At 36.5% G+C, this 14484-nt stretch overlaps 1 protein-coding gene across 1 annotated transcript in view; it reads right to left on the minus strand.

The window, feature by feature from the left end:
- Positions 1–14484, minus strand: part of SRPK1 (SRSF protein kinase 1) — an 84868-nt gene that overhangs the window by 11307 nt on the left and 59077 nt on the right. Inside the window, 7 exon segments of the mRNA XM_023734131.1 lie at positions 3135–3242; positions 8050–8150; positions 8531–8935; positions 9318–9531; positions 9963–9988; positions 11178–11343; positions 12942–13048. Of these exon segments, the coding sequence (XP_023589899.1) occupies positions 3135–3242; positions 8050–8150; positions 8531–8935; positions 9318–9531; positions 9963–9988; positions 11178–11343; positions 12942–13048 (1127 nt within the window).

Consider the following 14484-nt stretch of genomic DNA (forward strand, 5'->3'; position numbering starts at 1 on the left):
GGACTCGATGAGACTCCCTAGAAAAAGAGAAGAAAGCCAAGAACCAAGCCCTTTTTCAGTCAAGAGGAGGAGCCTATCTATTTAAATTCCTGTTACCAATTGGTACAAACAAAAACGAAACAATAAGGAGGAGGTACTGACAGAGACTTCAAGTTAAAGCTTTATTCATTCAATCTTTTACATTGGTAATTGAAACGTTTATAAAATAAATATTCCAACACACAGCTGTGTGAGCCGACATGTGGAAGCTACGCATGATCAAAAATAGAGACTGCTTTGCCCCACCAATCTACGGCACCCAGGCTGGTGTTAGTTCCAAGCCCTCGTCTCAATGGTGTGCTATCCAGTGGGATTACACTGGAGGTCATGAAGTCAGCCAGCTACAGGTTTATCATCCTTGGGAAGCAAACATTTACTCTCAATTCCTCTCTGGTTCCCTCCCTGTTTATAAGCATGCAAAATGCCCAGTTCTCCTTTACCTTCACTGAAAGCAGTGTCTGGAAATTCAGATATTATCTGTACATACTAACTGTAGGAATCTACTCTACATACATGGATTCCAGCCATTTTATTACAGAAACTGATTGTGAAAGAGCAAGATTATACTTCGTTCATGGTTGCCTTTTCTATCCAACAAAAAGCTGTAGCAGCAACAATAAAACTGAAAACAAAAGCAAATCTGTGAGCATCAATGTATAGGATAAGGAAATGTGCCGAAGAGAATTAAAAATATTATTCATTAAAATAGTATTCTACCTTGATCTCCAGTGGCTTACTGTTGCTGAATAAAAGTGACAGTCTGCAGAATCCAAATAGCCATTGCACACAATGCTAGAAATTATAACCAGTGCAGACATTTGTCTGTTCTTTCATGTACCTCAGATCTGATGGTTCTTCCCCAAACCACAGTGGGGACTGGTGACAGTGGATAAAAAACTCTACAGCATGACAAATTATAGCACTTCAGATTTTGATTTCAGATTCAGGGCATTTTAGCAGCCTTAAGAGTTCTGGACAGAGAAAACAGTTATGGATTCTATTTCCCTTCTTGATCCTATTTTCCAAGGATCCATTTCCTTGGTAAAAATGCCTAAGAATTAATTATACTTTCCAGTATTTTCCCTAAATATGCTCTTGATTAGCCTTGGACCAACTTCTGGAGTGGACAAGGATATGCGATTTATCCAATTTCTTAAATATGTGTAGCCACATTCACAGAGCCTCCCACAAATGCCAGTGTACAAATCCTGCTCTGAACTCAAGAGTGAAAGATAAAAGAATAAAGAACAGGTCTCAGAAGCCAATACCTCAAGGGAGGATACTGCCAAAAAAGGAAGATAACTGAGGACTGTAAATATACTTCCCCCATGGGGTGAAGGAGGGGATATTCAAAGGCCAGGGGGAAAGACAGCCTCATACTGCCAGCTATGGTCCTACACGTTTGGAAAATTGTAATGCAGTTATTCCTTCACAAATATTTTCCCCTTTCCCTCTTTATAACTGTCCTTCTGACTTTGTAGCCTCAATCTCTAATGTGGTAGGTAATCTCTCAACTTATTGTCTCTTTACCTCTCAGAAAGGGTCCCAATCTTTCCATCAATTAATTGCACTGGATGCACGGTGATCCACCTACCTCTCTTGGCACCTGTGATATTCCAGGATTTATTTTTACTTTCTGAGTATGGCCAAATTAAAGCAACATTTTCTGTGTCTATCAGCAAAATGAAAGAAACTTGTTTGGAGAAAATGGGCTCAAGTTTTTATGATATTGTCTCACGTCAGGTAAGTGTTTTTCATCCCTTGGTCAAGAAAATTCCTAAAGATGAGCAAGGCTGGGAGCAAGGATAATTCCCCTTTTTTCTTTTTACCTTACTTCTTAAGCCTGACATTGGAAATACCATGTTAGGCAGGACCACTGCCCTCAAACAAAACAGGAACGTGAAATAAGGTAAAAAAGAAAAGAAAAAAAGACTAAGATACTCATTTTCTCACAGCAAACAACTAATCCACTACTAAGAATCACTCTACATCTTAATAAATCAGATTTTATCTATAAACTAGCTATATTTTACAGCTGATAGCATCGCTATCACTTATGATTTCCTCTAACAAATCAACTCAAATCAAATTCCTCAAAATACAAAGCTTTAAAGTGTAGCAAGAATAAACTTGATATTTTATTTCAATATTCTTTTATCTTGTACACATACCAAACCTCACTCTACTTCAGACCTATTTTAATTGGAGCTGCCAGTCTGTCTCAAGTTTTCCCCAGCTCAGTAGTAAAACAGATTCTCAGACGGGTGGCAGGCACATATGTGCCAACTCTGTAATACAGCTGACTGTGAATACTAAATGTTAATTGCAATAAGAGTTTAATATGTTTCCAGTTTAGTTCATCATTTGGTGGTCCACAAGTACGTATTAAGCACTCACTTAAAATGTGCCAGGCACTGAACCAGATACTTAGCTATACATAATAGACATGATTCCTGCCCACAAAGAGCTTATAATCTACTAAAAGAGAGAAAGGTAAGCAAACACACAATTATAAATTGTGATACAAGATCTTGAAGGGTATACATCATTTTAGGAAACAATGTAACATGTTCCAACGTGAAGCTATTTGTGGGAAATTATTATCAACTAAATCTGACCACTCAAGTAGTTGCTTGCCAAGGACAAAGCAAAATTTATAAATCTGTTGGTGACTGGGCTTCACATCTTATGAGATGCAAAGATGCCTGAGGAGCTGCTGAACTGCACAGAAAGTAAGTTTCCAGGGATTTCCGTGGTCCAAAAATAGATCAGTGCTGAAAGGGCAAGGGTACTCATAACCTAATCAAACCCAACATCTTAGAGCTTTTCAACTTTCTTCACCAACAATTTATTTTAAGAAACATTTAGTTCCTTCACACAACAGGAACTTGGTAGGAACCACATGGCACACCAGGTATTTATGACAGGTGTTTGGAGCCAGTCCTCTTCAGACACTGGATTTTTAGTGCCAATGATAAGTCACCAAATTCCTTTTCTGCTTGTTAATTTGCTGGTCTACCAAAATTAGCAAACTGGGCAAGGTATGTAACCACCATGCACATAACAAGGGAAGACCAAGGGCAAAAAAACATTACCATGCATGCAGTGCTCCAAATGTCAGCAGGAGTATTATAGCCAGATCCTATCAGAACTTCCAAGGAGCGATACTGCCTCGTTTGAATATCTTCAGTAAAATGTTTGTGCTGCATAAATGGAGAAGGAAACAGAATTTTTAAATTTATTTATTCTAAAATGTAACAAGTCATGGCAGCTTAATGTTCCCCCAAATAAAAGTTTCCATTTAGCTAACCTTATGTATCATTTTGATGCAATTACTTCTAAACAGCACTTTGCTTTATACAATCTACTGCAAATTATTTTTGCAAACAGATGAGTCTAAATTTAATATAGATACACAGATTTAGGGAATGGCGATAGTTTTTTAAGAAATGAAAAACTATTTCCCCAAACAAAAATTAAGCTGCTTATTTGTCTAAAATTAACAAGTCGCATGTCAACAAACAAATGACACCAATTTGGGTTTAATTTACACCTTTCCTTGCTATGTGCTCATTATGAGGAAATAAAAGACATAGTCTTCAAGTTACATGAAACTTATAATCACCACCACCTATAAAAATCCTCATCTTCATTCTCTCTTGTTCCCCTCAGCCCCTTAAAAAATATCAAGCCTGAAACTAACCAAGCTCCTTCATCCACACCAATTTATAGTAACTATTAGGAGAAAAGGGAACATGTTAGGCACCTTGGAGATATGATAAGAAAAACAATCAGAGTTTCTACAACAAATACATTTTATGGAGGGGGAAAAAAAGACAAAGGGGAAATCTCTATAGTAAAAGCAATTCAAGAGACACAGTACAATTTTACATTCAGGGATTTTATTTGAATCTAGCTTCAAACAATTAAAAGAATGTTTCTAAGATAGTTGGGGAAACTGACTAAATATTTGATATTAGGCAACTGTTAACTTTTTTAGTTGTGATAATAGTGTCAAGGTTGTTTTTAGAGAGCTGTATTTATGAATGGAAATGTTAAGATGCCTGGGATATGTTTCAAAATAAACTGGGTGGGTGGCATAATGGAGACAGATGAAATTAGACTGGTAATGAGTTGAAAACTGTTGAAGTTAGGTGATACTAGTGTAACAGTATGGGAGTTCAGTATTCTATTATCTCTACTTTTGTATAATAGAAAGTAAATGAATAATAAAAAAAGTTTATAATGAATCATACACAGAAAACAAAATTTAAATAATATTAAAACATGTACAGAAAAGTATGAAAAACTATCATCTAATTCTGTTGAAATTTTAAAAAAAGGTAAGATACTTGTGGCGAGGGAAAATTGAGGACAAAGCTTCAGAGAGAAAACCAGTATTGATCGAAAGAGCAAAAAGTATTCCAGGAGTGGGACCATGACAAATAAAGGCACAGAAAGAAGTTTGCTAAAGTAAGCCAAATACTTTACTTTAGGTTAAAGAGTTTAGGTTTCATTCTGCAGACAATAGAGAACCACTGCGTATTACTACTGAATAGGAAAGTGTGCTATAAGGAGACTGATATGACATCTAAGAACATTATTCTAATAATCTTCTGGCTGGTGGCCAGAAAATAGGAAAGAAAACTAGAGAACCTGTATATGAGGGTCTAACATATGAATAACTAGATTTCAGAAATAAAGGACAGAGACCAAGGAGTAGAGAGTAAAAAAAAGTAGAGTCAAAACCAAAGAATCAGAGTTTCAAAACTGGAAGTCCACACTGAGTCCCTAGCATAATGGATGAAAACAGACCTAGTGAGAAAAATCACTGAGAAATGATAAATGCTGGGGGCGATGATGATCCTACAGACTTCCAAAAGGGGGAAAAGGTTTCATACAAAGGATCAAGCATCAAGAATCATAATAGCATTGGTCTTTAGCAGCAACAAGACTGGAAACTAGAAGACAATGGAGCAGTGACTTAAACATTCTGTATAACAATCTGAAGAAAAATGATTTTAAACGTAGAATTCTACATGCAACCAATGAGTATGAAAGCAGAATAAAGACATTACCAGATATATAAGGTTTCCCTAAAAATCTCATTACATACATCCTTTCTTAGGAAGCTACTGCAGGCTGTACATACTCTACAAAAACTATACAGAAAACCAAGAAAGAAGAAGATAGGAGAAGTAGGAAACAGGAGATATAAAGAGAGAGGAAACAATAATCTCCAGGAAGATGGTGAAGGAAATCCCAAACGGCAGTAATGCAGCAAGCCTATAGGAGCAACCCAATCAGATGAATACAGATCAGAAGACTCCAAGTTTCAGGATAGAATTCTTCAAAAAGGTAAAGTTGAAAGATTACCCAATGTATCTGTATATACTGAAGTGACATTTTTACCACTGAGTCAAGGTATGGGGTTGAATTAAATGATAAACAATACAGTGAAAATTAAGCAAATGAAACATGATGTTATGTGGAAAGGGAAAAGGAATCATAATACAGTATATGCTCAGTTCAGCTGAGGACTGCATTAAAGAGCTCTAATAATATAAATCTGAAATGATTCTCTAACCACAAATTATATTAAAACTGGAAAGGTATGGGTATGGATGAAGTGGTGACAGATAAGTCCTATTTGCCAGGAGAAAGAAATAACATCCAAAATTGGAAGAAAAAAAAATTAAGGACAATATAACCATGTTATCTATTAGCGATACGAAGGTACACTGTTATGGGGAATGAAAAACTGGCAAAGGGGACAGATTTTTCAATCAAAATCTATGTAACTGTCTCTAAACTATGCACATGCACAACTGGTTAAAATAAACATTCCATTTAAAAAAGCAAAAGAAAAGGTATGATATAAAAAAAAAATTCAAGCTATATGAAAATCACATAACATGCTATTACTGAACGTTAATGCTGCTGTGCTGGAGATACAAACAAGACATGTGCTCTGACCGGGATCAACAGGTAGGGCATGTACGTCTTGTTCACCACCGTGTCCCAGTGCTCAGGTCAGACTATGTGCCAATGTCTGCTGAATAAGTGAATGGATGAAAAGGAGGTAAAGTCTTTTTAGTGGACACAGACATGTTAGAAAAAGACATACATCTAAGAGTTGAAGAGAGTGATTAATTCTTGTGTAATAGTAGCGACAGGGAAGATTTCTTCAGAATAAAGAAAATTGTTCCAAATGTGTAAGAAGGCATGGAGGAAGGCACAAAGGCACAGAAGCATAAAACATGGTGTGGGCAGAAAACCGACAAGCATTTGATGTTTGTACAGTGTGCTATTTAGTAAAGAGTCAATATATATTTCTCTAAAATGTATTTACTTAAATATTTTTTGAGCACCTACTATGTACCAGGCCGTGTTCTAAGTACTGTATGTACGTATACAGCAGTGAACAAGAAAATTCCTGTGGTAATGAAACCTATATTGTAGGGAGATGGCTATTAAGCAAACAAATGTAGAGTATCAGATTGTGGTTAAGTGCTGTGAAGAAAAAAAAAATGAGGGTGGGGGAGAGAAAATACATGAACAAAAATGATGAAGGTGTATGTGTCTGGAGAGTGGTGGCTTACTATGTTAGGTGGTAAAGGGAAGACCTCCCTGGTAAGATGACATGTGAATAGGAACCCGGAGAAAATGAGGGAGTGAGTCATACACATATCTCAGGGAAGACGATTCCAGGCAGAGGAAACAGCAAGTGTTCTTTGCTTGGTGGTATGTGGGCCATGGTAAGGACTTTGACTTTCATTCTGAGAGAACCCACTGCAAGGTTTTGAGAACATCTGTCTTGACTTACATTTAACAGAGTCATTGTTCTGTCGATAGTCTGTAGAGGGCAAAAGCTGCAGAAGGGAGAGAGTGAGGAGGCTATGGCAGTCATTCAGGTAAAAGTATATGGTGGTTTGGACCAGGTGGTGAAGTAATTTTAATTACTTGGAAAGCTGTTCCACATTCTCAACAAGTCAGTGCCAAGCTCTAACTTTATTTTTTCTAAAAGTGCATCACAGTATTTTAGAACCAATACTGGAAGTGAGAGCCTTTTGGTGTATGAACCATTCGGTATAGGATGTCATAAGGATTAGGAAATTTGAAATAATAAACATGAAACCTACACTAAAGTGGACTTTCAACAGTTCAGTTTTTGCCTCAACTGTGTTTAACATTCCTGTCGACAAAGCACGTGGCTCCTTGAGTAGTATCATTTATGTGCAAACCATTGTGCTATGGATTTTAAAAAGATGTCCATTAAAAATACCCCCAATCATAACTACACACAGTAAAAAACAAGAGTATTAATGCACAGAGTTGTCAAAAACTTAACTGTATAAAGGTTACAGCCTAAATTGTCACCAATTTAATATTATGTAAATTTTTGGTTGACAAAGCGTCCGAAATATATTAAGTGAATTAAAAGGAGGTTACAGTTTGTAAAGTTAGATGCTAATTTTGAAAATAGGGAGTATACCGTACCAATATAGGCACTAAACTGAACATAGGGATTGAAACAGTGGCTGCAACCATGGGCTCAAGGATAATGATTATGAGGATTACAGGCCCCAGCAGTGTTTTGTTCTGTTGTGCATAGGGTCACTGTAAGTCGGAATCCACTCAACAGCACCAAACAACAACATAACATAAGCATTGAGAGTATGAAAGTGGATGGGGATACAGATAACAAAAAGATTGGCCAGGAGTCAACATTAATGAATCTGGATGATACCGGGTACACGAAGTAGGAGGATGAGGGGATTGTTTTCATTATACCATCCTCTCTATTTCTGTAAACATACTTGAACTTTTCCATAATAAAAGGCTAAAAGAAAAAAAATTGAGAGGAAAAAATAAAAGCATTCACTAAAATGTTAAGTGGCAATCTGGGTATAGAACTGCAGAAGTTTTCTTATTTCAGCATAACTAAGTCCAAATTCTCACTCATTCTTGGTCACTTCAAAACAGAGCACGGAGACAAATTTAACTTACCACCCAACAGGCATTTCCAAGATCAGCAATCTTCACTTGGAGCTTTTCTGCATTTTTTGGTTCAAGAGGATTAACAAGAAAATTTCCAGCAGTGGATTTTCCTACAGACAAGAGGTACCATCAATAAGACTACGAACAAAGTCTTGAATATAGAAATACTGAAAAGTTAATAAAGCTCTCCAAGGTAATACACCCAGGCCCCCAGAGGGCAACCTACAGTAAATTTTCTCAGATAAAAAGGGCAGAGCAACACCTTGAATTTCTTGAATTAAAACCTCTGTCCTCATAGCAACAAGTGAACAGCTGTGCACCTAGTTAAGTGGTCAACAAAATTCAAAGTGGCTACAGATTTATACATTGAAGGTGACCTGGACACCTGCCACACAATTATATTTACAAAAACAATGGTATTTCTAGTTTAGATATTCATGAATATGTTGTTCAGGGAAGGAGTGTTGGGGAAGTATGTCTGCATAGGTACCTTTATTGTCCAGTGGTCCATTATGTTCCTGCTCTTGCTCGTCTTCACAAGGTATCTCTGCCCGAATGCTTTCTTGAAGTTGGCTGATGTCCTGGTCTACATTTGAGGAAGACTGGCACACCATGGTATCCGATGTCTCAGAGGCTATAGGTATGTAAGAGTCTATTTCTTGAGATGTGCTGCTGTCTCCATTTTGCGAGCTTAGGAAACTAGGTTCCTGCTTCAAATTTTGGACATCAGAGTCATTAGCATTATGTAGATCCTCTTTAAGCCTCAATGTCTCTTTATTAATGTTCTCAGTGTAATTAACGGTTTCAATTACTCCATTGCAATTAATTTCTGCTGCACCACCCTCTACACCATGTTCCATAAGTGTCTGATCCTGGACAATGGTACTTGCCTCTTCTAAGGAACAAACAAACAAAAAGGATGTATGTGTATGTGTGTGAGTGAAAGAAGAGAAAATTTTCTTGACAAAATTAAAACATCTTCTAGAACTTATACTGAATGATATAAAAACACGACTGAGCATCTAAAACCTATTTATAGAAGGACAAAGATCCTCTTATCCTTACCCAACTGCTAAATGAAGTGTATGTTCCGTTTCCTGAGAAAAGTTAGAAATTTACATTTGAATATTACCTACCTAACATTTATCACAAGTTCTGCACTCTTACTGTATAAGGACACCCCCAGAGATGCGCTGTATGCAAGAAACCAGTAAATAACAATGAAAAATAATGTTAAAGTTTGCTATAAAGTAAATTTTGTGATGCTCTGTTTATACCAAGTTTTTCTTGGGTCATTTTATTAGGTGGGTTCTCTTTCAAGGGTCTTTCAACAGGACTCTCTGATTCTTCTTGCTTGTTTGGTCTTTTTTGCCCAGGGCCCGACTCTTTCTCCATTTCCTCAATTTCCTGCATTCGCTTCTCTAGTAATTCTGCCTGGCGCTTCTGCTTCTTCTTCAATTTCTTCTTCTTATTCTTTGACATTTTGTCAGCCTGGGCGGAGATTACAAACAGATAAAGCCTTCAGCTGGCTAATCCATTACCCCCAGTTGGAGATAATTGTTAACTTTAATTACTTCCTAATTAAATTTCACTCTTTCCCTAATAAAGCATTTAAGTTTTTCATTAACTTAAAAAAATGAGGATACACTTATGAAACCAAATAAAAACAAATTTAACAACAAATCTTGGTCTTCTCAGCAGCCTGTGGGGCTGCTGTACTCTGAGACACACTCAAATTTATACAAGCCTCATCAGTACAAACCTCCTTGAAGATGCATGGGAATTTATTGTAGAAAATTACAGAAGCGCAGGAATATCTTTTTCTTTGACTTCCAAACTCTAAACAAACTGTGATCATCCATAACAGAAGAACCCATGCCGCCCACAGATCAGAATTAAGTATAGAAACACCTTATACTTACTGGTTTAGGCTGGGGAGCAGTACTGACTGGGGGAGAAAAAAATAAGAAAACCAAGTAAGAATCCTGGCACTCAGCAGGCAATATAAACTAAGGTTCAGATAAGACATCCTACCAGAATGAAAAGTCTCATTCTTACAGAACTTACATTGCAGAGAAAATTTTAGTAGAAGCCACATTATCATTTTTTAAAAGAAAAAACAAATAATGTATATAAAAGTTGACAAACTTAAAGTAAGTTCAAGTAGATTAAATTCTCTCCCAGACAGCATTAATATACGCAAAGAGCCATGTCTCCCTTTCTGGTTTCCACTACTAATGCTGTTAGAATAATTTATTTCCTAGTCCCATGTACTGCTTAAAGTAGAAAGTACCCCGTTAGGGCTCCCATCTCCAATTCTTCCCTCTTGGCAGTTGCCGTTTTAATAGGAGAGTCAAAGCGTCACCAGGAACTATATTAAGTTGCCCTGTAGCATATTATGGATATTAGTTCAGCTCAGGCAGGAGGTGGAATCTTCAATCTTCATTTTTAAAGGAAGTCAGTGATAACTGATAGTTCAGCCTGAGTATCAAGGAAGTTTGTCAAATACAGTTAAACTACTAAAATTAAAATCATCACCTCAAATAGAAAAAAATCACTATAATCATAGCACAATCAACAAACCGTAAATCACTTATTTAGCACACAGTATTGTGTGGCACACCACTAGGTGCTTTAACATGTAATTTAATCCCAATAAAATGCATGAGGGAAAATGAAGTCAAGGTCACCCAGCCAATGGTGAAGCCAGGATTCAAACTAGGTCTGGCCAATTCCAGCGCTTAAACTTGAGTTCTTTATACCAATATTATCTTGCCCCTGCACAGATCACTGATCCACAGTAACCATGTGTGCTGATGGTAAGAGGTATATACATCAAAATGACCGTCAAAATCAAAGAGAAAACATTTTAAAGCAACAACACAAATCAGCTTTTGTGATATAAAATATATCTGTACCTAAAAGTCAAAACCTCTAATCTCTTCTTTACCAGACGGGAACAATACTGAGAACAAAACAAGCCTCTTGAAGGCTGGGACTATTTCTTACACATAAGCGCTTATTTCATTTCATTATTAAATGAATGAATGGTGTTTTATTTAACTGCCTGGTAACAGAATAAAAATAAGAATTTCTCTTAACTTCTAATAAGAGCAAAGTCACCAAAGAAAATACACCTGCAGATCCGGAAGGTGGAGGAGCTCCAGATCGCTGCCATTCTGTTGCTTCTGCAGCCAGCCTCCGAATATACTGCTCGTTCACTGACAATAAGATGTTTTCAGGTTTAATGTCAGTATGGATGATACGGCACTTGGTGTGTAAGTAATCCAGACCCTGTAATACCTGAATGGGAATAGACGATAAAGTGTTACGAAAACAGAATACAAGTCTTTCTGGAGAAGGAAGAAGTCATCACATTAAAAAAAAAAAAAAGCAAAACACTATATACAATAAGAGTTTTCAATAGAGAATAAAGCATTTTTTTTAAAGCACAAAGAAACTTTCCCATAAAGATTACAGGCAGTCCCAGATTAAAAAAGTTCCAGTTCCATTCCTAAGTCTGTCTTTAAGTAGAATTTGTATGTTTAAGTCAGAACAGTTAGGCACAGTTCATATCTAATGTCAGTTAGTCAAATGTTTGTCTTTGTATATACACCCTCTCCTCACTTATCAGCATCATTAGGTTCCAGGTTGTTATGCAAAAATGGAGGATGACCACATCAACATCACTTCACAAAAATGGAGGACAACTGCATCATTACTAACTGCCAAATTACATCATCACATAACTGCCAAACCACTGAGAATCATGGCCCAGCCAAGTTGACACATAACCTTAACCATCAAAGTCAGTGTCACTCTTGCCCTGCACCTCAGCGTTCAGTACTGCCAGACATACGTCATTAATGCACAAAACAGTCAGACAGTGGATTTACTATTGTAAATGCAAAATGTTGGAAAATGAGACAGTTAAGTGAGAAGGTGTAGCATACAGTGTACCTTTCTATGCATAAAAAACATTAAATACTTCCAGATACACTAAAACATCTTTAACATAATAATACAGTAATAATAACAATGTTTTGATGTGTGTCACAAAGTAGTGCCTGTTTTGTTATTACGAACCATTGTATGTACCTCAGATTTTTAATATAACAGGCTTTACAAAAGGTTGATTCGTAACTACGGGTTGTGTGTTAAGTCGGACATTTGTAATGTAACCCGGGGACTGCCTGTAATTGTAAACTCTATGAACAAAAGCAAGAATTTATTGATAATAAAGAATTCTTCCACGTTCCACAAAGCTAATTCTAGTTGGAGATATTCTTTAACTAAGTACCTTTTACAGACAGACAGCGTATGTTCAACACATCCTTTGTAAGTGTTGAAATATAGGTGATTATAGAGATCTGGATATTTTGTAATTCAAACTGAAGTCTCTCGCTTTCCAGTTTGGAGCTCTTTCTACCAAGACACATTACCCAAACAAATCATTTGCCCTTTGAAATATTTATATTTTCCTAATGGTAAATTCTATATGGTATATTGAAGGCTATTCAGAAAACCAGAAAATGTCCATGTTATATAAAAAGGTAGTAATAATTTGACCTAGCAAGTCTCTATTGATACATAATTAATGTTTGCAACCAGAACTTCTTGATAAGGGCTCCAATTTTCCTAAGTCTGGCACCTCATACAATTTCCCTTCTAATAATTATCATAGGAGATGAACCTGGGGAAAAATGGTTATGCTAAACAGTTTAAAACAGAATAAACACAATAAACACTAGGGGTGAATATGAATGCATAATTTTAGAAATTAAAAAGTTTTTAAAACAAGAAACATTATATTGGAAATAGGAAACTATTGATACTTTAAGAATATTTAAAAAACAAAACAAAACCCAAAAACCAGATAGGAAAGAGTTTAAGATACATACTTGCTGAATAATTTTTTTGACACAAGGCAGTGGAAGCCCCTGATAATTTGACTTGATGATCCACTTGAGCAGATGATGTCCCAAAACTTCAAACACCATGCAGATATCTAGAGATTTGTTAAGGAGGAAAAGGGAAGGCACAAAAGAAGAACAGCGGCAAGACAAGGTGTGTTCCACTCCAATAAAATTTTTATATTATTTTCTTTCAGTATAAAAAGTTATATGACTAAACTGAAAAAAAAAAAAAAAAACAGCTGTCAATATTCTGAAATTCCAAAGATTAACACTGTAGGCACTGAAAACAGAAAATTCGGAGGGGTGGAGGGTAGGAGATTGGGTTTACTGATTAAAATATGCACATTAAAACACTCAGTGCTAAAAGGAAAAGTGAAACATGTAAATGCAATTAGTGAAAGCACTAAGCTTAAAGCAGTTTCTTTCCTGATGTTTAAACTAATATCCAGGGTAACAACTCCTCCCTCAACTGGTCTCAATCTAGTCTCAAAAAGCAAGGAAAAACATATTCTGCCTTAACTGTAAAAGACAATGTACCAAAACTTAACCTAAAAACTACAAACGCCAACATCTTTTCAAATACAAAACTGACTTGCTTTATGCTTTGCCATCAAGTCAAGTCTGCCATGAATTCCGACTCATGGTGACCCCATGTGTGTCAGAGTAGAAATGTGTTCCATGGTTTTCACTGACTGATTTTTCAGATCACCAGGTCTTCCTAACAAAACTAATCTTGGTTCTACTGCCACCATGTGTTCTCTTTAGGTATGAACTTCTTGATCAGACCACATAATAGGAATAATTGAGTCTACTAGTGTGTAAGGTACTGCAGTGATTTTAGTAGTAAAATATTGGTGTCTTCCACCCTCAGAGGCTTCTAAATAAATTAGAAAGTCAAGATATACACTTTGATTTAGAAATAATATTTGGAATCATTATTCCCTAACAGTGAGCATGGAGAAATGTGACCCAGCTGGGGCTGGGCCCTCACAGACTCACAAAGACACACCAACTGGGCCCTGAGATAAGACAACAGATGGGACAATCTCAGAAATTATCTTAAGAAAGTTTTCACAAAAAGGCAATAAAACCTAACCCAAAGGACTTCTCACCTTTTGTCTCTATTAACATTTAGTGAATAAGTATTTATTGGACCAATGAAGATGCTCCTGACTTCCATAACTGAAACCTGTACCAATGATTGTTAAGAAAGATGATTCAAAACGTAAGATTACAACTTCTAGCCAATCAGCGAAAAAGTGACGCTTTCGATGATTCTACCCATTTTGTGATGTTGATATATACTGATGGCTCTGTAACTGTTCTTGGGACTCGGGGCAGACATGACTCTAGCAGCATGCTTGTCCATTTTCCCATTCCTGCTTATTCTGTAATATTCTTTGGACTGCAGACATGGCTCTAGCAGCATGCTTGTCCATTTTCCCATTCCTGCTTATTCTGTAATATTCTTTGGACTCGCAGACATGGCTCTAGCAGCATGCTTGTCCATTTTCCCACTTATGTCTGT

This window comes from Trichechus manatus, unplaced genomic scaffold (assembly GCF_000243295.1).
Source record: "Trichechus manatus latirostris isolate Lorelei unplaced genomic scaffold, TriManLat1.0 scaffold00065, whole genome shotgun sequence".
Taxonomy (NCBI): domain Eukaryota; kingdom Metazoa; phylum Chordata; class Mammalia; order Sirenia; family Trichechidae; genus Trichechus; species Trichechus manatus.